This window comes from Pipra filicauda, unplaced genomic scaffold, assembly GCF_003945595.2.
Source record: "Pipra filicauda isolate LSUMZ 115617 unplaced genomic scaffold, ASM394559v2 scaffold114_size2234877_pilon, whole genome shotgun sequence".
NCBI classification, from domain to species: domain Eukaryota; kingdom Metazoa; phylum Chordata; class Aves; order Passeriformes; family Pipridae; genus Pipra; species Pipra filicauda.
Window position 1 is genome coordinate 194,877 of NW_024103596.1, and position 22,637 is coordinate 217,513.

Here is a 22,637-nt window from a genome sequence, read left to right on the forward strand (position 1 = left end):
CAGATCTGAGGCAGCGAGAAAGGCTAAGTCTACAAGGAGATGTTTGGAAAAGAGAAATCACTGCTCCAGTTACTGCAGTAGAAAAATCAATATTTCACTGGACAGTATGGTCTCCAAAGTGGTCCCGCTTGGACACCAGGTATATTAGCAAAATGGAATGATGCTGACAAAGCCACATGCAACCCTGAACTGTAAGTGCATCAGGGCCATGCAGAGACCTTAAGGGGTGGGTAAATAGTTGCAAATGAAAACAAAGCTGTTGACAAAGCAACAGGAGTCCTTCATCATGCTGATACTGACCCACAGTATCTAATTAGTTTCATGGCCATTCAATGATGAAATAAAGGTGGCAGGATTCAAAGCCAGAATACATCATTCTGTAACGTTGCAATGGTGCACAGGAAGCATCTTTAAATAGCATGGAAAACATGCTGGGGAAGGGCAAAACTACCTGTGAAAGAAAATCATGAAGTGAGGAAGGGAATAAGGAAGAGAGAACAGGCAAGAAACAGAAGAAAGCCCAGCACCTAAGAGAAGGTCTCATGTTGAGTGAGGATTTGCCCCTCCTTAGTTAATACTGGCCTCAATTCAGGCTGCCAAAAGCCTGTCTGGGGCTGGCACCGATGCTCTATGGTTAGGGCAGGAGCTAACCCAGAAAAAACACAATTCAGTTTTGACCACACAATTGCCAGTGTGAAGGAAGAGATGGAAAAGCAAAATCTGGGATGTTTAGGAGGGAGCACGGCATCCTCAGCGCAGGTAGTCTCAAACTCTGTGGCTGTAAGCAGTAAAACCAACATCAATCAGCACTGCCCCGTGTTTTCCCTGCCCTGGCCACTTTAAACTCACACTGTCAAAAGTTTGTAACAACACAGCAAAGCTCTTTGGAGACCAATCAAAGCTAAAATTAACCCAGCAAAACCTTAAGTTCTGACCATGATGTTCTCCCAAGCCCACCTGTACTTCTCTGCTGCTTCCACTTACTTTGTCAAGCTTTTGGAGAGTCTCTGTCATGGATTTCTGTGGCCCTGAGAAACCCCCCTCATTCCCCAACCCAACCTGCTACATTTGTGGTTCCTACATGGAAAAAAAAAAGCAACATAGTGTGTGAGAAGATGATGCCTCTCGAGTCACTGAAACTTCAGATTCCCGAGTTCTTACACAATCTCTGCATAATATATGGGAAATAAAAGGTCAGTGGTAGCTGCTGACAGCATGACAGCACGCTGGGAATAAAGCATTGCTACTATCAATAGCTGCACTGAGCTCACTGGAGTTCGCAGACAGTCTGATCTCACCCAGACCGCCCAACTTGGACATCCCAGTTGCAAAGCGCTGGGTGCATTTTCAGCCCTTGGTTTTCTTTTTTTAAAAGCAGGGAAACGGTAATGCTGGAAAATATATGGGTTGAGGACATTGGGGCTATTGCCGAGGCAGAACAATAACAGCTTCAGTCATGATTTATAAAGCTAATTTCAGGATAAAGCCCTATCTATTTTTAAAAAGAGGAAAAGACCACAAAATTACCTGATTTTGTATTCGGCAGTGATTACAGTTTATACTGGCCAATGTTTCAACCCAGTAAGCATGCAAATAGAATATTTTATTAAAGTAACAGACAAAAGGGGTCTTTTCTTCTTTATGTGCCCTCTCCATTGCAACAGATTTTATCAGGCTCCAGACACGCCAGCTTCCCTCTCACCTGAAGTGCCTGTCTGATTTTAAAAGAATTATTTCCTAAACCAAATACCCATTTCTCTCCTCTATAGGCTCTGCTTCCAGTTTATTGCTCATTTGTTCTGTTTTAGGCTACCAAAATGATTTTTTTTGGTCATCTAAAAGCTTTCAGAGTGAAGAGTCCAGAAAAGAAACATATATCATCCATATTAGATGCTAATCCTGGGATGTGCTTCTATAGTGGAACCTGAAGCCAGCTCAGTGCTCTCTCCTGAAGGAGAGTGTTCCTCACAGAGGTGTACAGTCTAACAACACTTTTGACCACGGCTACATCTCAATCAGAGCATCACAGCAACTCCTGTGACAGAAACTCCCATTTTGCTCATTGTGCCACAGGGTTTCACAGCCTGATTTTGCTTCAAAATCCATCCCCAGTCCTTCAGTTCCCTCCTTTTATTTGGCAATGGAAAACCCACTTCAAGGAGGCATTCTGAATAGATGGATGCAAGTGGGGAAGGGGAGAGGAAAATCTTTCCTTAGGGAAGGTGTGAAAGAACAGGACCTTAGGAAAAGATGCTCCAGCTTTATGGATGGTTAAGAAAGACCCTCAAGAGAAAATAAAAAAATCAGGAAGTGAAAAGAAAACTCATAATTTCAAAACATTATCACTGAAAAAAACCTTAGATTTACAGTCAAAATTACATTGCTTAAAGCAAGGTATGTTGGCTTTGAGCTATTCTGCATGCAGAAAAAGGGGAGGAACTGAAACGTGTATGTAATTTAATAACAGTACAGTAAATCAATTTACTTCTTTCCTTTTATATCTCAAATATTAAGCTTCCCCCAACCATTTAATCAACTGCTTATCTCATCAAGCCTTAAACTATAAATATAAACACACATAAATACAGACACATATATAGCATTAAGGTCCATCAAATCAACAAATAAAGTGAGAGCATATACAGGAACAGCACTTCTGTTTAAATACTGCACAAGACTGTGCAGGGCATGCAATGCAGGGCATGCAATGCTTGGCTCTTTTATCCTTGAATAAATCACTGAATAAGTAATTGAAACAATTCTGAAGACCTGAAAATCCTGTTAAGATGTGAGCAAGACAAGGCAGAGTTGGGACAGCTTTCTAAAATTGCCCACTGAATTAGTGTTCAGCATTTTGCCCTGCTCATCTTTATTCCTATTGGGGGCAATCAGGAATGGTCAAGTCAGTGTGCCCAGTTTGCTGCTTTTTCTTTTTTTTAAATACTACCTAAGGAAACCAGCTTTGACTCTTCCTTTACTGATTTTATAGCCCACGTGACAACTCACTATTTAACAGCCATGCTCCTTTTTCCACACACTAAATGAAATTAAGCAAAACTAGTTGAAACTGATGGAGGAGGAAAACCTTTGTCTACATCATAACACATTAAACATGACTGTTTTACTATGTGAAGTATGAAAGTAGACACTAAGTCATTTCTTTGCTCTGATTGTTTTTTACAAGTTCAGAAATAACATCTTTCAAGTCTCCGGTATTTCTTTAAATTTAATATGCCATTTTTTTCCACATGTATTTTATGGTTGAAAGATCAATTAGAATTCCTTTGTGGGAAGTCATTCCCATCAGTTCAATTACTCCATGTAATTGTTTCAGTAATTGTAGTTAAATATCCATTTTAATTTTTATTTAGAGACTCAATTACCAAGCATTAAGCAGATGTAAACACTTCTTCCCTGGTACAAATAAATACCATTTTACCCCTTGGCATTCTCTAAATCATAAAAACATGCATGTAGTCCTTTAAAACCTCCATATACCTTATAGGGTTTGCTAATGCTTCTTTCAAAACACACGTGAAGACAAACCCCATGGTTTGTTAAACGTGGGTGTGGGGATAGAAACAATCTTAACTGCTCCCACCCCCTGTGTCCTGCAGCTCCAAAAGCCTTCATGAATTTAGCTGTGCCTTATTCCCCCACTGCCTTTCAGGTGCAAGGAATCCCAGGTACTGATTTATCAGGAAGAATTCTGTTTCATGATGCTCTACATGTATATGTTAATCAGTGGCTGATCCATTTGGAGCCAGTTTTTCTCTAGAGCCATTCCCAGATAGCCCCCCTCATTCAAATGCTTCTAGTAGGTATTGTCATTCAATTCTATTTTTGCATGTAATTCACTAAACTTCAGAGATATGCCTGTCAAGCAAGTCAATATTTTACACTCCAACGTGAACACATTTTTTGCAGCATATCAAAATGCAAATTTACATTTTTTTCCCCCCCTCCTAAGAGTTACAACTGAAGTAGAACCAGCCTGGAAATGGGAACACTTGAATGAAACAGCAAACCAGCAGCTGCAAGAGTGATCAACGTATCTCCTGAAGTCCAGAGAGAGCAAATGTTGTCAGAACATCTACTTACAAGTGCATTAGAACTCCCTGAGGGGCAAGGAAATGCAGAGTTGGTTAAACATTTATAGGCACCTCAGTCTCAGTTACTGTATGCACAGCACAGTTTCCTCCCAGAGCGACACCTGCTCTGCTCTCAAATCTTTGTATTATCACCAAGAACCATTTAATCTAAGTGAATAAAAGGCTCATCGTGCCTTCCCCGCTGACTACTTCAAAAATAAAATAAAAACATTCACAGCCATCTTCGCCCAACCCAGGAAAACACGAGCCCACCCAGAGGGATTGGAGTTGGAGTGATGGGAACAGGCACAGCCGCTGTTTTACAGCACATTTCAGGTGAAACCAGTTAAAATCCCCAGTATGGCTCTGGAGTATTTATAGAGCAACGCTGTAAATCAGAAAGAACAACTATCACCATGTTAACACATTAACTTTGAGACTCTCACAGCCGAGCTTTGCCTGGTTGCCTTAGTGATCCCAATAAAAACACTAAGGACTTGTTTTCCTGGCTTTTATCTCTGATAGAGGCACCCAAATTAAAAAGTCAGGCTGGGGGATGAAGTTGACAGTTGGGTATTGTGGGACTTGAAAAGTCTTATTTGGAGGCATTTTAACTGCAAAGACACCTCAGTTTCAGGCAAAGCAGACAACCTCACATTTTTAGGGGGAATAAGGAATAAAAGAAGGCAGAAACAATATCCCTTTGTCCCCAAACCCCTTTTACCTACCTGCACAGCCAAAAGCTAGGTGATACCTTGAAGAGGGGCTGAATTTGACACAACACACATTAGCCTTGGCCTCGATGCTTGCTACTGAGTTGTCCAAATTGGTAGACCACAGTTTCACTAGAGAAAGGGAAAAAGATACATGAGTAAACAAACAAACAAACAAACCCATCAACCTCATCTGAAAGGCCTAAATTCTAGTTATTTCACGAATAGGATTATGGAAAGCCTCAGTTGCCAAGATATTAGTGATGATAAAGGATCAGTTGGCTCTGGTGGTTGGTAAGTTTGAACAGATCCTCAAGTCCACCCTGTAAATACCCTGCCCACCTCCACACACGCAGGAGATGCCACATGGCTGAGACCATCAGAGCAGGTGGCCAAACAACATTAATCTCAGCATTTAAGGTTCCTGCAGTACAGATTCATATAACCCAGAATAGGAGGCACATTCTTTTTTTGTTCCTGATCCCTGTGCTGGGATGCCAGAGCTCCACGGTCTGTGGCAGAATTGCCTTGCACAGAATAAATATACCTAATTGTATGCACAGTGAGTGAGAACAACTTGTTTTATTCTCAAGAAACTGGCACAGACAGGAAAGAAATCAGTATGCTGGCTTCCTATGATGCAATACTCCCCTGGTACAAGAACTTTACTGTTCTACAAGGCTACCACACGAACACTGATTAAACTACGTGCTACAGAATGAGCTCTTCCCCTCAAGCACTCCAGTGCTTCACAGAATGACCAACAGAAAACACCAGAGCTTTTCAAAACACAGCCTTCCCCACCCACCAGAAACACTTCAAGTACCATTTAACCTTAAGGTGAAGAGTGCCAGGTGCTCCTCAAATAATCAATATTATTAAACGTTAAAGAAAAAACACACTGCCTTCAGTCCAGATGGAGGGGCAGCAGATTGGCATCAAGCCTGTCGATGCCTACAAGGCAGAAAATAAGACTTAAAAGTTCTCCCTTTCCCTCGATGAGCGGGTTGAGCAGCACTTGAGTATCATGATCAGCATGCTGAGGCACAAAGCAGAGCAAGCTGGAACCAGTGGTTGAACAAGCAGGGATTGCACGAAGGGTTAATCCCCTCAAGAGCTCCCCATGAGCTGCCTGGGCTTCTTCAGATCCGTGGCCAACAGGTCCTCCACAGTCTTCTTACAGAAAGATCACACTGGATATGAAGTGAGCAAAAATGGCCAAAACCCAGGAATCCTGTAACCCACTGAAGTCAACACAGGAGGTCAGAGCTCTTTTATGGTGTGTCCCCAGCTCTGAGGGGTCCTCTGTATCACCTCTTGGCCAGCCTTTCCCAGGGCCTTTGAAGGAGAAGCAAGGTTTCCACGTGGATTACCCAAGGATGGTTTAGACAGTGAAGGAAAAGGAAGAAAAGGAAAAGGCAGGTTGGTTCTGGTGCACCTACTTTTTAACAGTATGGCAAGAATGAAAAGCAACAAGATTGGGCCATTTCTGAACTGCTTCAGGGATGGAGGAAATACAGCCCTGCTCGGGGCACACCAAGGAATCATTTCAAATACAGCACTGTGTGGGTATCTGGCAGCTGCCTGGAACCTTTAGAAAGCAGCACACACACACATACCAGAAATACAGACACTGATGTACACTCTATTTGCACAGAAACATCGTGGAAAATTCAATGAAAACAGCACCCAGCCCGTGGCTGGTTTTCAGAAATAAATCCATTCTCATTGATCAGAGCTGTAATACTCATACTAAACACCTGGCTACGTTTCTAAATGGAACAACAGTTTGGCAAGCATGGCTAAAGAAGCTCTCTTCTCCCAGGCAAGACTGGATGATAAACCTTCTCCACCGTGTTCAACACTTGGGGGCAGAGAGGGAAACAGGGGCAGGGAAGAATTTTGCAAACCAATAAAATATTAACATTTTGCTTAAATGAACAGACACCAGCAGATGCGTAGCCTAAGTTCCAGTGGCAATAAAGGGCATCAAGTTTATGGATGAGATGGTATAGGAAGCAAATAAAACATGATTACAAGAGGACACTGTTAGCAGACAACACCACTTCGACTTGAGAAGCATGGGGTGGGTACATGACTTCAAAAGTTCTGCCCAAATCTAGTACTAAAACAACACAGGCTTGTCTTGAAGCCTTCCAACCAGGTATCAATATTTAAAGCTGCATCCAAAGCAGCCAAGTCTTTCCTTGCCACCACCTCTAACAAACAAATGGCCATCTGGTCCCAGCTTTGCAGCAAAAGCTAATTGAGGGCTCAGTTTCAACTTGGCTCCTTTATTTTCCATTCAAGTTTGCAGGTCATAAGCTGAGCCATTTAGTCTGGTGAAGAGACAACCCGTGTGTTCAAAGTCATCACAATATTCGTTACAACTGACAGACACAGATTAGAGCCTGCAATTTCTGTGATCTAACTGCTGTGAGATACTCCGGGCTCCAATTATATCTTAGTCAGTACCATAAAAAGGATAGATGGCACATATAAAAACACATAATGAAACATGTCAATTTTTACCTAGAACTGCCCATTCTTTTTTAAAAAGCTGACAGGTTAATAAAGCATAATTCATAAGGGCAGAGTTTATTTGCTATAGCTTTCAGCAATTTTGCTGAGGTTGAGGCAGTAATTATACAACACACAGATGTCTTGATAACATCTAGAATTGTGTTGATGAGACAGGCGACCATCTGAGAATGACTATTTCTAAAACACATGTTCTCAAAGCATATTCTTCCTCATTTTGCAGCTGCTCAGAGAGACATCTCTATGTGGCCAAATGCCTGCCTCTCACCAAAGTAGTAAGAAGATGCCTCCAAAACAGCTTTTTCAGTTTAAAATGTTTAGGTATTTTCATGATTTTTTTTTTTAGTTGGAGCTCTACACCAAGTGTAGAAGTTCCTAAATTAATTTCCCATGCATCATTTCTGTGTCTAAACATTGATTAAAAGAGGCAGAAGCCTGTTCTACAATAGCTGAAGGTGTTGATGTACACAGTTGGTACAGAGTAAGGATGCTTCATCCAGCCTGTCACTTGTGCAATTCTTATCTGCTCACGTGATGGAGAGCCTGCTGCTGCTCTGAAAAAGCTCCAAGCCAGGAATAGGATCTTGCTACCAGAAAACTCATTTGCAGAGATTAGCAGAATCTCTAGGAAAAGAGAAAACTGCTGAATTGTCCTGTTAGGCAAAATTTTTGATCCACTGCCTTCTGTGAGGATGATGTAAACTGATGACTTTTAGTAGGCAGTGACTGCAGGGTACTCCTTGCATAAGACACTGACTTTCTGGTCAGTATTGTAACTGCCAACATCATCTTGACCTTTTCAGGGTACTCCCAAATGAATCCAACAACCCCACAAATCTCCATGAAATTACTGAACTTTTTGGTCAGAAAAATGACCAAACTGAAGGTTCAACCTGATATTTTGAGAGCAATAAACACCTACACCTCAAGGTCATGTCAGTGGAAGCTGAAGGAGTGAAGTATCACTGAAAATGAAGCCCCAAACAATCCTCTGGAAGCTACTGGAACAAACTGTGATCTGCAGTTCTCAGGCTATTTCCCTCTCTAGAAGGCTGTGCCTTTTTCTTTTTATGAAGCCAATTCTGCATATCTGTGATGCCTCTCTGAATTCAGAGGCACTATAAAAAAAAAAAAAGCTGTAGGACTGGTACCAGGTCTCACTTACCAAGGCAGCATGGAAATTACTTTCCTTAGATGGAATGAGACAGATGCTTGTGTTCCTCCTTGCCATGAGACAATGAAAAGTAACCTCTTGCCACAGCTCAGAGCTCCAGGTGCTCCTGTTCTACTACTCCACCTCTCCAATTCAAGCCAGGAATAGTGAAGGGACTATGGATGTAAAACCAGAACTCTTTCTTCAGTTGAATTTGTCAGTGCTGCTTCTATCTCCTAGAGCTTCAGAGAACTTCAAAAACAACCCCAAAGCAGAGAAATACTTGATCACCCCAAAACAGGCCTGTGCCCCAGTGAAGACTTAAATGCTATACACATAGCATCACAAAATATTTCACTCTCCCTCTCATCTGCTAACTTTACCATGGCCAGTACACTATACCCCTAATCCAGAACAGACAGCTCTAAGTCATTAGCTAAATTTATTAGCACCAGCCCTACCCTGGTACTTTGATGACTTCATTTTGCTTTCACAAATTTAAACAATCTTCTCTCCTCCAAGAGCAGAAAGTCACCCTTTCCTATTTACAAGAGAATCAGAGCTCCTGCCATTATTATGTGCATAAAAGAATTGAAATTAAGACTGTGCCTTCTCCCCAAGCTTCTTGTAGTACAAATAAGCATCAATTTTTGCTCATTGCTGTCTGGTTGGAGTACACCTTTGGGTCCCTACAGACATACACAAGTACCTTTGCCCCTTGAAAAGGGAAGGGCATAACAACTGTAGATAAAAGTGAGGGGTTTGTACACACAGTAGTTACTTCAAATGCTTTTATGCTCTCATTATGTGCTATTACACTAAAAAGATCTTCCACAAATAAGCATCCTAGATTATCTTCTCATCTAAGGACATGGACAATGAAGGACTCGGGGCCCAAGGATGCTGCTTCTAATTATAACAGAATCATTTTCTCCCTAATAGCACTGTCAGAATCCCTTCTGCTGTGCCTGAGTCCTGGCAGAGAGCTGTGAAGCACAGGATTTTTTCCTTTATAAGCTTCTCCAATACTTGCCTACCAAGTGCTTTCAAAATTAGCTTCCAACTTGAAAAGACCAAGGAGAGACAGGCAGAGACCCAGGCAAGCAGGAAGAACTGGCAAAGCTGTCACTTTTTTTTTTTTTTTTGCTGGCTTGTCCTGATCACTTGACAGGAAAACGTGATGCTTGTGCTTTGTGGGGAAGCACAGCAAGATTAGCTCCAACTGCTCTGGTCACACCAACACCTATCAGCAGGGAGATTTCTTGTTAGAAAGCCCAGTGTGGCCTCACAGAAGTAGAGAAATAAAAGAGGACAGGAAGAGTAGGAAAAAAATCTTTCCTGACAGATGCTGTACCTGGCCAAACACGGGTACTCACAGCTGGCCAGAACTCAACCAAACAGTCATGAACATAAGCAGAAGGACAAAATTTTAAGTTAGACAAGTCTGAATTAAGACACTTTTCATTGGTGTTAACTTTTCCTGACATTTAACCCTTTCAAATGTGATCACTGAAACGGAAGGTGGGCACCACAACATTAATTTGGACGTTTGCTACTATTGCTCTGTACCATAAAGGCTTCTAAAATCTGTGCTGAGACTCCATGTGTCTCTAATTGGCTTTTTATAAATGCATATCACAGGCAAATCATGGTAAAAGTAAAGGATAAAAATGTTCCAGCCCAGTTTTATCCACCAAAACCCCAATGCACCTTGAAAAGACCTTTGTGAATTGAAATGCAGGTTATGTAGATCTGCAGGCTTTATTACAATAATTTCTATGTAAACAGTACACTTTTAGAGACAATTACTGAAGAAGGGGAATGCTAAACTGAGGACAGGAGCTCTGCTGGCAGCTGGGCTTTGCAAAACTGGACACCTCCTTAACATGCTAATAAATGCATGTCTACCTGGCAGATCAGCTCTTTCACCTGCATGGCAGGAGTGGGGAGCACTGATGAAGAGGTTGATAACTTACCAGGTGAATGTTCAACTCCTGCTGCATTTAAGCAAACAGAAAACACTCCTGACTTCCACCAGGAGAGGAGGAAGTGTACTGAAAACATTTAAGGCCCACCTTAAATAGAAAGTAATCATTGAAGCTGTGTTTTCTAGGTGGAATTATCAGCTGCGGGAACTGTAGTGACGGGACAAGGGGAAATAGCTTCAAACTGACAGAGGGCAGGGTTAGATGGGATATTGGGAAGAAATTCTTCCCTGTGAGGGTGGTGAGGCACTGGCACAGGTTGCCCAGAGTAGCTGTGGCTGCCCCATCCCTGCAAGTGTCCAAGGCCAGGGCTTGGAGCAACTTGGTCTAGTGGAAAGTGTCCCATGTCCTGTCCATGGCAAGGGGGTAGAAAGGGGTGAGCTTTAAGGTCTCTTCCAATCCAAACCAATTCTATGATTCCATGACTCCCAGATGCAATTGAGAAACATCAATTTCTTTTGAAACAGCATTTTAAAGCATTTTAGAAGGGGGAGCAGCTTATGAAAAATTAATTTATCATTTCAAAGCAAATCATGCAAAGCTCTGTCCAGAGCTCTAGCAGCCCATCTGTGAGAGCTGATCCCCACTGACTAGGAAAGGAACTCTTAAGCTCTTGCTGTTTAATAACTGATTTGATATTGTAAACACATTACAGATAAAATCTCGTTCATTAGGGATGAAGAATACTACATCTCACTCAGTGCTATCCTCTTCTTCAGGAGCTTCCTATTTCTTCCTAGAAAAGGAACATTTTTCTACCACCATGGGGTAAAGGGCTTGTCTTAAGGGTTCTCCAAAAGTGCTTTGTCAAATGGACCCCCGAGTGTGGAAAGCTGAGAGCTGCTCCCAGCACTCCCACTCAGTCCACCACCCAACTCCTTTAAGCCCCAAGAAACACAGGGCACATCGTTAGAGCAGGAAGCTTCTTGTGCACAGTCTTTAACATTCAGAGCTACAGGTAAAACAGCAGCAGGCGTTTTCTAACTGCTGCTTTTTTTACTGACAGCCTCATTCTTGAAACAAAAATACATGCTGTTCTTTTGAAGGGCCCCAAGGCTTTAACTCAACAAGTTTAACTAATGCTAAAACACATTCTGCTTTGTTTAGAGTCCTGGAAAATGCTAGCTGAGAGAATATTACACAAGAAATGTGAAGCAAGAGATCTTAATCCAAACAAAGCCTCTCCTTCTCTAAGATCTGAAAATTCAGTAGTACCTTACCACGACAACTACAATACTGAAGGCAGCTGAGGAATCAGCTCCTTGAAATACCACATTTTTGTTCCTCCAAGGGAATACACAGAGGATAAAAGCCTTCTGCACAGAGACTGAAAAAGAATAATACCTTTGGCATCGTCAGAGCCTGAAGCCAATAGCTTTGGGTCCATCAGGTTAAAGTCAACACTCCAGCACCTTTTCTCATGCTCCTGTTCAGAGAAACAAGAAAAATATTGCAAGATAGTGAGTTGTAATATGATAAAACAGGAAAGGAAAACACACATGTAATTTGGTATAAATTGCCAGTGGAGTCCTGGACAGAGCAGCTTATTGTGTTTACGAATTTCTCAAAAAAATATCTTTTCTCCCAATCAAACCAAACCTCGCAGTATCCTAGATGTGCCAGGAAAGCAGAAAACAGTAGAATAGCTTTCTTAAAAACCAAAATTGATTTAATTTTTACTTGAAAGAAAAAATAAGTTTCAGGAGATATATATTGAAAACCTGGTTTTGGAGCATGATGTGACTGGCTGTGGTTTCACCCTGTGCTGCTCCTTATTCTAGAAGAGCATAGTTGTATCTTCCAATAGTAGTAAGCAACTCAATAAATATCTCCCAATATTGATAAGATGCCCATTTCAAACACCTCCTCTCTGAAAGTCCAGCAAATCCTCACCTTCCTGTTGAGCTAATAAATGAATCTTCTGGAGTCTAATCCTCTGTTTTTCCACTCAAACAAATATTCTTTAAAAAATATTCTTAAAAGACTGCACACTCTTTCCCAAAACACAGAAGTGCTGTAATTGCTATGCTGGCACATCCCACATGGAAGCACAACACTGCATTGAATAAAACCTGAAATTCAGTCTACTCTTTGTTTAAAGACTTCACACAGGCTTGCAAGACAAAAAGCTCACCAGGATGAAGTCACCCAGGATGAAACCCTAAAGGGTTTCAATACATGCAAAACAGATGTCAGTATGCAACCTCTGTGCAAATCCAAATAAGAAATTCAAGTAATCTGATAGGAAGCAAAATGAGTTTGTTTTAATGTAAGCAACAGCTGGTTCTCTCTAGGTTCATTATTCAGCGTCATAAAGAAATGCAAAATGTATTTGAGGGGAAAGCAGACAAGATTTATTTTGTCCAGTATAATTTCTTTTGTATTGAGATAGGCAAAGGACTAGTAAAAACAAGCATTATAAAAATGGCTAAAACACAATGAAAAAGTAAACAGAGGCTTAAATAGGAACTAAAACTTATGTTGAACTGTCAGAAAGGGGAAACTAAAGGCTGGTCTGCAGTTCATTCATTATCACTGACTGGTTTCAATGGACTGTGTTACCCATACAACAGCCTGCAGCACTTCCAGCCTCTCCCCAAAGGCAACAACCCTCCTTGTTCTGGTCACAAGCCTCTCAGGAACCATTACACAGAAACACAGTGTTCAAGTGCCCTGAAGAGACAAAATGCCAGAAGCTTCTCCTGAGGCAGGTCTCTCTGTGGAGCTGAGCCCACCTGTGTGCTGAGGACTGTGCAGGGGAGGAAGGGTTCTGCCCACGCTCCCTTCTCCCAGCCTCGCCACTTAAGTCTGCATTTTGCACTTCTGCTTTGGGAGCACCTGCATCAGCAACCACTGCAGGGCTTTACAAAAGGCTTTTGACAAAGGCTGAAGAGGAACAGGTATGGAGAGACAGAGGTTTCTAAAGAAAGGCGAGAGAGCTTTCCAGGCACTCATTTTTCCGTGTGCAGATTCCCTGCCTGAAAGCAGCAGCGAGAAAATGTCAACTGTCTCATGCCTGTGACAGGAAGACAGAATTGCCTCCCTCAGAGGCAACTCAATAAAGCTGTGTGGATGAGGCATTTACCAAATGGATTTACCAAATGGGAAGAGCATCCATTTCCCCCTGTGGAACAGAAAAGCCTACTGCTGGACCAGGAGCAGAACCTCTGAATGCTGCTCCCCCAGTCAGTGCTCATGTTACCTGGTAGACCTTGGATCTTTGCCCTGTGAATCCATCCCAAAGGATGACAGTGCCTTCATAGTCACTGCTGGCGAGCAGGTTCTTGTGGTAACTACTCCAGCTGATACAGCTGAAAGAGAAAAGAGCCCTGCTCAGTCTCACAGTAAATCATAACTTACAACCCCAAAATCACTCTTGCAATGCATCAGGCAATAAGTATCTTTGCAAAGCCCACAGTGTTTGATCAAGGCATCCCACTGAGATACAAAGGACAGGAAAAAACAAAACCTACCAGAAATAAAACAAGCCTTCCCCCACAAACTAAAAGAACAGCTTTGTTGGCTGAAGAGACATTGCCCCCTCGATGTGAAGTGCTAGGGTTTAGGATCTTTTAGAAATGCATTTATCTCTAATGCTGATTGTCTTGCTATTTGAATTCCACACAAATTCTCAGAGTTTAAGGTTTGACTTCTTAACCTCTTACCAATAGCTACCACTATTAATATTACCATAAACTACTATTATTATTACCATAAAGATAAGAATTTACCTAACAGCAGGCAAAACACAGCAGCATGGATGGTAAATCAACACATATCTAATGTTCTATACATGCACCTATTGCAAATGAATGTTTGACTTCTGAGAAACAACTTTCAGCTTTCTGTAAACACTGAAAAAAAACCCTTTTTAGTCAGAAGGAAACACCAGTTTGTTTGCTGTATTTTAGGAAACATTTCTGATCAAGAACTGCAAAATATATCACACAGGTTTTAATTTTAAACTGAATTAAGTGGCTGTGCAAAACTAAATGATGATGATTCCACTGACAAACTCTAACCATCAGCAGAGAAAACAAGAGCAGCGACACTGCCAAGTCACACTCATGGCATTCTGGCACTGTGCCTCCACTCTGACTCCCAAAAAATGTGACAGAGGTAAGAAAATTTGTAATACTTGTTCACCAATATTTGGACCATCTGGCAAAGAAGTGAGCCAGTTGCTATCAGCTATGGTGCACGTAGCAGAAGCTGAACTGACAGATCCAATCCGTGCCCATCCTCAAAAAGCTCTGACACAGATAACTAGATTATTGTAGCCTTGAGGCCAAGTTTTAACCAACAATATAAACTGAAAGTCTGTGATTCTTTAACTTAGTACTGCTTTGATCAGTGCAGCTACACACTGAAACATGATGTAGGTACATGGATACTGACTTAGGAGTATTATACCTTGACAAATTCTTGGTTCCACTACACACTTGCATCCTGTTTTCCTTAGTAATTTACACACAGAAGGGGAAAAGTACTTCTCCTTTCTTAAGGTAGTTAAGTATAAACATTTATTTTCCAATTACTTAAATAACAGCAAGCAGGGTTGGTGTTCTGCTTCTGACTACGGTCACACTTAACAACATCCTTTGGTTTTAAAACTTTACATTCAGAAAGTTAAAATTTTATTTACCTCATGTAAGTCATCATCTTTAACCACCAGCTGCTAAGAGGATGTTAGAGGTGATACAGCTCAGGCAATGCTTTCCTTGGCTTCACCTTTTCCACACCATGTCATTAATGAGAAAATATTAGTGTGCCTAGCCCCTGTAGGCACGAGGGCTGTCCACAAATGTATCATCAAGGGGCTATCATTACTCCAGCTCTGCTATTGTTAGGTACCCACACAGAAAAGCAGGTCTTGACAGCCTATGATTTACCAGAAGCCTCATTCTGAGAGGCTTAAGTGGCTCCCTGAGGACCAAGTGAAGCTGGCAGGCACTGCCCACCAGAGCTGTGAGGTGAAGGTTGCAGCAGCCCAGAGATAACCACATCTGATGCCTGGAGTCCTATTTCTAGGTGGTGCAGTCCCTGGTGGAAGCAAAAACAGCTCAGAGCCCTAGAGCTACAACAGTGAGCTCTGGGCTGGGAGCAGACTCCAGCTAATGGCAGGGGGGTAGACACTGCACTAGACCTTTATCAGTTCAAACCTGCTCCCTGCCACCTTATCTCCTCTCAAGTCAGGGCTTCAAGGAGCTTAAGGAAAAAAGGAAATAATCTGTAAGTGTAGCCATCACACAAAAGCAGGAAGAATACAGCGCAGAGCCAGATCTTAGAAGGCATTCTGGGTGGCTTTGAGAGTGTATCAGGCAGCACTAGCCAGTGGAGAGGGTCCTAGAGAAAGGCTGATGTGCTGGTGACACCTTGGCTGGTCAGAGGATGGATGATCTGTGCTAGTGGAGCACAAGATCCCCATCTGATTGGCACAGGAGAGCTGGGTATTGCCAGCTGAAGTATGAAGAGGATAATCACATAACCACATCTTGTCAAACAAGAAATCACCCCAGACGATGAAAATGAGAAATAACTGAGGAGGCAGAAAGATGTAAAGGACAGAGTTTAACAGTTCTCTTCAAGATAGATTTAATAAGTGTCAGGTTTGTAGGGACAGGTAATACTTTACTAGCTCAGTCAATACAGATGGAGAAAAATGAAGGGTTTCTGTGTCCAAAAGCATGTCCATTAGGTCTAGCACAGCAAAAATCCCACTGCAGCCTGATGGTGTTAACAAGGGGTTAACACCATTCATTTGGAAAGAATTTGTAGATAGACCAAGAGGGGAAAACAGGAACTGACAGGTGAAAAATGTTTAGGGATTTGCAGCCACTAAGTGCTTCAATTAACACCTTTTAAGTCACACACACCATAAATCTTTCATTTTTAAGTAATATGATTAGGGGATCACAGTAAGACAAAAATCAACTCTTTTCCAGCTCTCTGCCATAATTCCCCCCTCATCACCACCCAACTCTTTGAAAGGTCTGAAACCAGACCTTTCTCCTTAACATTGCAATACCTAACTTAAATTCTGTAAAGTAACCTTTGTAGATCACAATTTAGGGTTGGATCAGCTGGAGGGGAGCTCCCCCTCCAGGTAAAGGATGCTTTTTTTTTTTTTGAGGTTTGACTGTCCTTTCATAGAAATCATATAATGCTTTGGGTTGGAAGGGACCTTACAGATCATCTTGTTCCAACCCCTCTGTGAGGGGCAGGGACACCTTCTACTAGCCCAGGTTGCTCCAAGCTCCATCCAGCCTGGCCCTGAACACTTCCAGGGATGGGGCAGCCACAGCTTCTCTGGGCAACCTGTGCCAGGGCCTCACTACCTTCTGAGTAAAGAACTTCCTAATATCTAATCTAAATCTCTCCTCTTTTAGCTTGAAACTTGTCCTACCCCCTTGTCCTAGCGCTACTTGTGCCCCTAAAAAGTCACACCATGAAAAGTCCTTTGGTTGTATCCTCTGGCAGCTGTGACAATACACACCTGGAAGAAGGCTGTCCTAGAGCTGGGACATAGCAATGTTTCCCTTCCATGTGGCTTCCCAGGGACCTACAAAGGGTCAAGAACCTGCTGCCATGTTCCCCTCAAGGGAAACACTGATCTTTCTTCCATGCCCAACACAGGCAATTTTGTTGAAACTTCAAAGACATCAATTTTTTTGGGTTCCCCTGAGATGTTATTGTAGGCAACAAATTGAACAACAGACTCAAAAAAAGGCATGGGGGAAAAAGCTGGAGAAGGGGAAAGGAAAGGGCAAAGGTGAGATGAACCAAATATGCAGCTTACACATTCCTCAAACAGGTTAACCATCAAACCCTCAGAAGTTCATAAAAATAACCTTTTGTAGACAATCTTTAGATGGCCTGCAGACACATCCAGGGAGAAACTGAAGTGTTGAGGCTCTGAGATATGATATAAAAATAACTACCTAGGGCTGAGAGAATGTATAATTCAGCACTGGATTAAAAGGCAGTGTGAGATGCCATCTTTTATTTTAAATATAGCAGCTTTATTTTTTTCAGGTTTTGCTTTGTTCTTTAATCCAGAAACAGGGTGATAGTTACACCCCAGAGGTTTATCTTATCAGAAGTTGTGATAGCTTTCCTTCCCAGGGGATTAAGCTGGAGAAACTGTAGTTGAAAGCTAATCACCAACCTCTGAAACACTCTCCTACCCTCAGCATCTGATCCAGCCACACAGAAATCCTGACCCCGTAAAGATTTATGTGCATCCTTCATTTTATTCGGAGACAGAAGTGGGCCAGCTCAGTTAACACTGTCAGTTATGCTGATGTTTATTTCATGAGCCAGTATTTTTATGGCTGAAATGTCTCAAATCCAGGATCAAGCCACCCAGTGTCAACTGCCCCTCTGGTAGTGAGAGTTAAATGAAGTTAAAGTTTTTAATAAGGCACAAACTGCTGTGGTCTGACCTGCTTCCAAGCACCAAGTGCTTCAGATCCAGCCTATTACCACGAGTCAACCAGTGACCAGTAGTTTTAGGACTTAAATGTTTTTAAGGGCTGCAAAAACATCCACCTGAAAAACAACACTAAACAAATACTTCAGAGACATGTGGAATTAAATTACTGTTATGAATGTTTTAAAAGAAACTAATCCATTCTAAGAAAACCCTCCCAGAGGTTAAGAGACAACTACTTTTAAAGAAAAACTCCATCTTCTTGCAAAGTAAAGTAGTCATTCTAAAAAGTGGAATTAATGCAAGTTGAAGGTACATTTCTTTATAACCTCTTTAATGTCAAACACTCTCCACACTGGAAACACAGGCATCCAACACAACAAGGATTTTCAGCTCATACCTCTCCAAATAGCAGAGACTCCATGACGAAAAACACCATCTGACAAGTTTTTGCCTGATTTAAACTTAATAGTGAGAACTGGCTGCCATTTTCAAAGCTGGCAGCAATACACCCATGAACTGCTATTAGGATAGAGCAATAGCACGTTTGATTTATTGACACGGAAAAATGAAAAGAGTGAAATATCAGCAGCCTCCTAAAAAAGAAAGGCTACCGAAGCTTTGCTTTTACTGTCGTTGACTAAACAGATGCAGCTGATTTTGGAGGTTTGTGGTAACATCTATCACTGAAGTACAGATGCTGCAAACACACAGTGGTGAGCATGCAGAATACTAAACATGGATTTCAAAAGCATGTTTACCCAACCACACTCGCACATCACCTATTGTAGATTAACGAGGCCTAAAGCCAATTTTTTACCTGAATGCCAGATCTCCTTATTTTTCTCCCCCCTGCGACCTATGGCAAAACAACAAATCTGCCTCTTGAATAAATCAGAGCAGAGCTGTGGCTCACTGCTGGCCAGTCCTCTCCATCCTTTCCCAGCTCCCACACGGAGGGAGCCGCAGATTAGTGCCTGCCATAGCTAGGGACACAGCAAGTCATAATTAGCTCACAGGGTGCTGTTTATAGCTACTACACAATGCCAGGATTTGTTTCTTGTACTGAAGCTATGAATCTGTAAATGGGATTTTTATGAGGATTTATGTGTCATCTTGTGTTTTTCCTGGAAGCTTATGCCACTGTTGTTCCCGGGGGACGCGATGCACATTTACCAGAAACCCGACACACCGACTTCCTCCCCGTTCTTAAAAATAGGGATGAGAAGGCTTAGCAGATGATGAAAAAAGAATGCATTTAAGAAGCAGGTGGGTGTAAAAAAAGGGGGTTGGAAAAGAGGAAGAGACTCAGCTACAGCTGGTACCAGGGCTCTGCTCCAGGAAAGCCTACAATCAATTACTGCTGGCACGAAGCTCAACCTTTCAGCAGGCGCCCAGCTGGCACACGGCAGAGCAGGGCTGGGCTGGCGCCAGCCCCGGCCCAGGCATGGGCTTCCCTTCCCGCAGCTGCTCTGGGCCAGACTTGCTCTTGGCCAGACACGAGTCCTCACAAATGCTGTCACCTGTCTGCCTTCATAAAAGCCCCATCAGAGCTGCTGCTCCTCCGAAAGCTGAGCCACCAACATCACCACTAATGATTTATGTTCCGGCATCATCGCTCTGAACAAGGTTAACCAGGATCAATTTAACCAGGACAGACATGTCACCAAATCCCATCTGCAGGCAGACCCCTGCATCTCTGCTGGGAAGAGAAATACCACCCATGTGACAGGGCAGAAATATGCTTGTCTTCGATATCAGGAAGGGCACTCGCAGGTAGAGCAAAGCCTCTTGAAGAAGCTGCACCTCCGCCCAAATTAAGATCAACAGCTTTAAGCCGAGGCTTTTTACAAAGCGCAGGCTCCACTTGTTTAGATTTTTTTTCCATTATAATACAGGCGCATTTTCAGCACACTGCAATATTCCATAATGAAATTACAGCCTTCATATATAACTTCTCCCTCAAGCGACGCCACTTCAGAAGAGCGAGTTATTATGCTGCTCGACGCCGCGCCAGCGAGCCCGGCACCGGTGACTGGCAGCACAGCTAATGGATATAGCAAGGATGCGTTTGACTGACAGACCAACTTTATTTGTCAAAACCAAAAGCACCTACATGCCAAAGGAAGGCTGATATAATGGGGAGGAGGCTGAGGGGGGAAAAAAAAAAAAACCAACACAATCATATTTCTTCAAAGGAATGAGAAAAACTAGGGCAAGAAAATGAAAGAAGAGGACCCCGTCCTCCTCCGCTGAGGCAGAGTGTCAGAGGACAATGCATTTAGCATTGTCACGTATACAGAAAATGTATATATGTGTGAAATTTGAGAATGAGAATAAATCTTGAATGCGAGCAGCGTCTTGTCTGGAGCACAAAGCTGACACCACTGAGTAACACCACTGAAGGCACTAACGTGGCTCTCACCAGCAGCTGCGGGAGAAAAGAGAACTAACAACTTCCTAATGCCTGGCAGGATCATCAGGGTAGACCCCTATCAAATTTGAAGCAGCAAGTTTGGAAGTTGTTTCAGATGGACTGAGAAATACCAAACATACACTGCTTTTTCCCCTTCTAATTCAGGCAAAAGGTATTGTTTGACTGCTGGATGGTTCTCCTATTATCATGCTCTTCTCTCCAGAAAAATGAAGCTGAACAGTGTGAACTCTGCTATGACTCAGGCAAAAATGCTGAACATTTCACTAGCCCAGCAAAACACAAGCTCCATAATCAGTACAGCTTATCAATGCAAATCCCTTTCAGGCTGTTTTTACCCATCTTGAAAGCCAGTCCCAGGGTCAGCTGCATTTACATTTTTCCCTTCATAAAATAGTGTTATGCAATTCCTGGGAATAATGAGCACGAGCGACACAGGAATGACTGATCTATCATATCTGTCAGCTACAAAACGAAGTGTGACTCTTACGTTCTAAAGCAGGCTCACAAACATTATTAATCTTGTTGCACGACACTGTTTTCATGGAAGCTGGACTGTTACTTAAATTTATTACTTACACTTTTGTGGGTGCTTTACTGCTTTTAAAATGTAGAGTACCAAATAAAAACAAATGAGTTCAACAGAGGTGCTGGAAACTTGTACTATAATACTGAATGGGTTTGATTGCCTGTATTATTTACTTTTGAGCTTTAACAGAATTTTTGAATTAGGATTTTTAATTTATTTAGCTGGATTCTTCCAACTGAAGTTCTGACCCAATGGTCTATACTTCACTGGTTTAAGATATCTAAAAGGATAAATCAATGGGTTGACAGTAATGACAGCAGCACTGAATCAAAAAATGAAGCAAGGTCTTTCCCCCAGAGTTAGATATTATGAGGCCCAGCAGAACAGTACTTCAGGCAGACAAAAATTCCAAGGCAGAAGGTGCCAACAAGGCACGTTTCCTGAGGACTAGCAACCTCTCAGCAGAATGGAAAGGATCTGGTCAATGAAAAGAAGAGAGCACGGAGGAATTGGTGGCTGTTATGAAGATCTGGGTACAGAAGTTACCTTGAGACGAGCTAAGACTTCACCTGGAGCATATCCACTACTTTGAGTGGGTATCCAACAGCATTTGAAAGGAACACAAAAGCAGTTCACTACCCTGTATCCCTCTCTCCTCCAGATGTGTGAGCTTGTTATTACCTTGGATGAGCCCGGCATACACAAGTAACAGTGCCTGTGCCACCCAATCTCCACTGGCTCCTGTTTTCCTCCTTTCCCATTCCCATTCCCACAATGGATAAGGAAAGCAAAACAGTTACTGCACATTAAAAAAAAAATAATAAAAAAAAAAGGCCCTCTGAGTTCAAATGCAAATCAGTGCCTACCTGATTTTGGAATTACAGGTCATTTCATTCTCAGGGTAGTGAATATCCACCGCGTCCTGAATGACTGTACCATACTCGTAGACTTTAATCTTCTTTGTCACCCCGGCGATGGCAAAGTAGTCACAGTCTCGGTCGAACTCAATACTGAGGAACAAAAGCATAGGTTGAGAACTGTGTAAAACACCACATGTACTCACTAGCAGGGTATTTTAGCTCCTAAACACCTCAGTATGGCAGAGTTGAGAACAACAGTTTTCAGTTTGCAAATACCCTGTTCAGAACACCCTGATCAGGTCTGGCACAAACACCGACAGCTCGGAGTTCTTGCTCTCAGGTATCATTTTCTAATCCACCCCCTGTCAATACATCTCCAAATTTTTGGTAGCACAATTACTCTCCTGCAGCCAGGATCTTTGTTCAGGTGCTCTGGAGGTTTTCCAGTTCAGCTACACTACCTACACTGCACGGTACCCAAATGTCAAAACTGACAGCTCTCCCCAGAAAACCACCCATGTGCCACAGCATGACTGCCCATTGATTTCTCTGATGTACAGCAGCTTGGTGAACTTATAAGTGTTAACGCAGGGCAAACCAGTAATTGTGGAAAAAAACCTCCTAAATTCCCTGAGTAACAACAGGGGGTTGAAACACAGATCATCAGTACTGTAAGAACTGTGCACGTTGGCTTCCACTTAGGGTTGCTCGTGGAAACAGAGGAGCCTTCTTTCCTGACCTGCAGGGCAAGTTTGTAATAGATATCAATGAAGCTGAAAGTAAAAGCAGTCACCTTATAACAAAGTTAAGCTGCAAATGAGAAAAGCCTAAGGTTGTACATGAAATACATCTGAGAGAAAGGCAGGCAGCAGGTTATAAACAGCTAATGTCATTGCTAC

The 22,637-nt window shown here is 42.3% G+C and overlaps 1 protein-coding gene across 2 annotated transcripts in view; it reads right to left on the reverse strand.

Moving 5' to 3' along the window:
- COP1 (COP1 E3 ubiquitin ligase) overlaps positions 1-22,637 on the reverse strand; it is a 123,455-nt gene that overhangs the window by 49,385 nt on the left and 51,433 nt on the right. For both annotated transcript variants that reach the window (XM_039383976.1, XM_027740629.2), the window contains exons 12-15: positions 21,745-21,888; positions 13,686-13,794; positions 11,828-11,909; positions 4,820-4,936 (exon numbers count right to left, since the gene is read on the reverse strand). In XM_039383976.1, the coding sequence (XP_039239910.1) occupies positions 4,820-4,936; positions 11,828-11,909; positions 13,686-13,794; positions 21,745-21,888 (452 nt within the window). The remainder of the gene's footprint in view (positions 1-4,819; positions 4,937-11,827; positions 11,910-13,685; positions 13,795-21,744; positions 21,889-22,637) is intronic.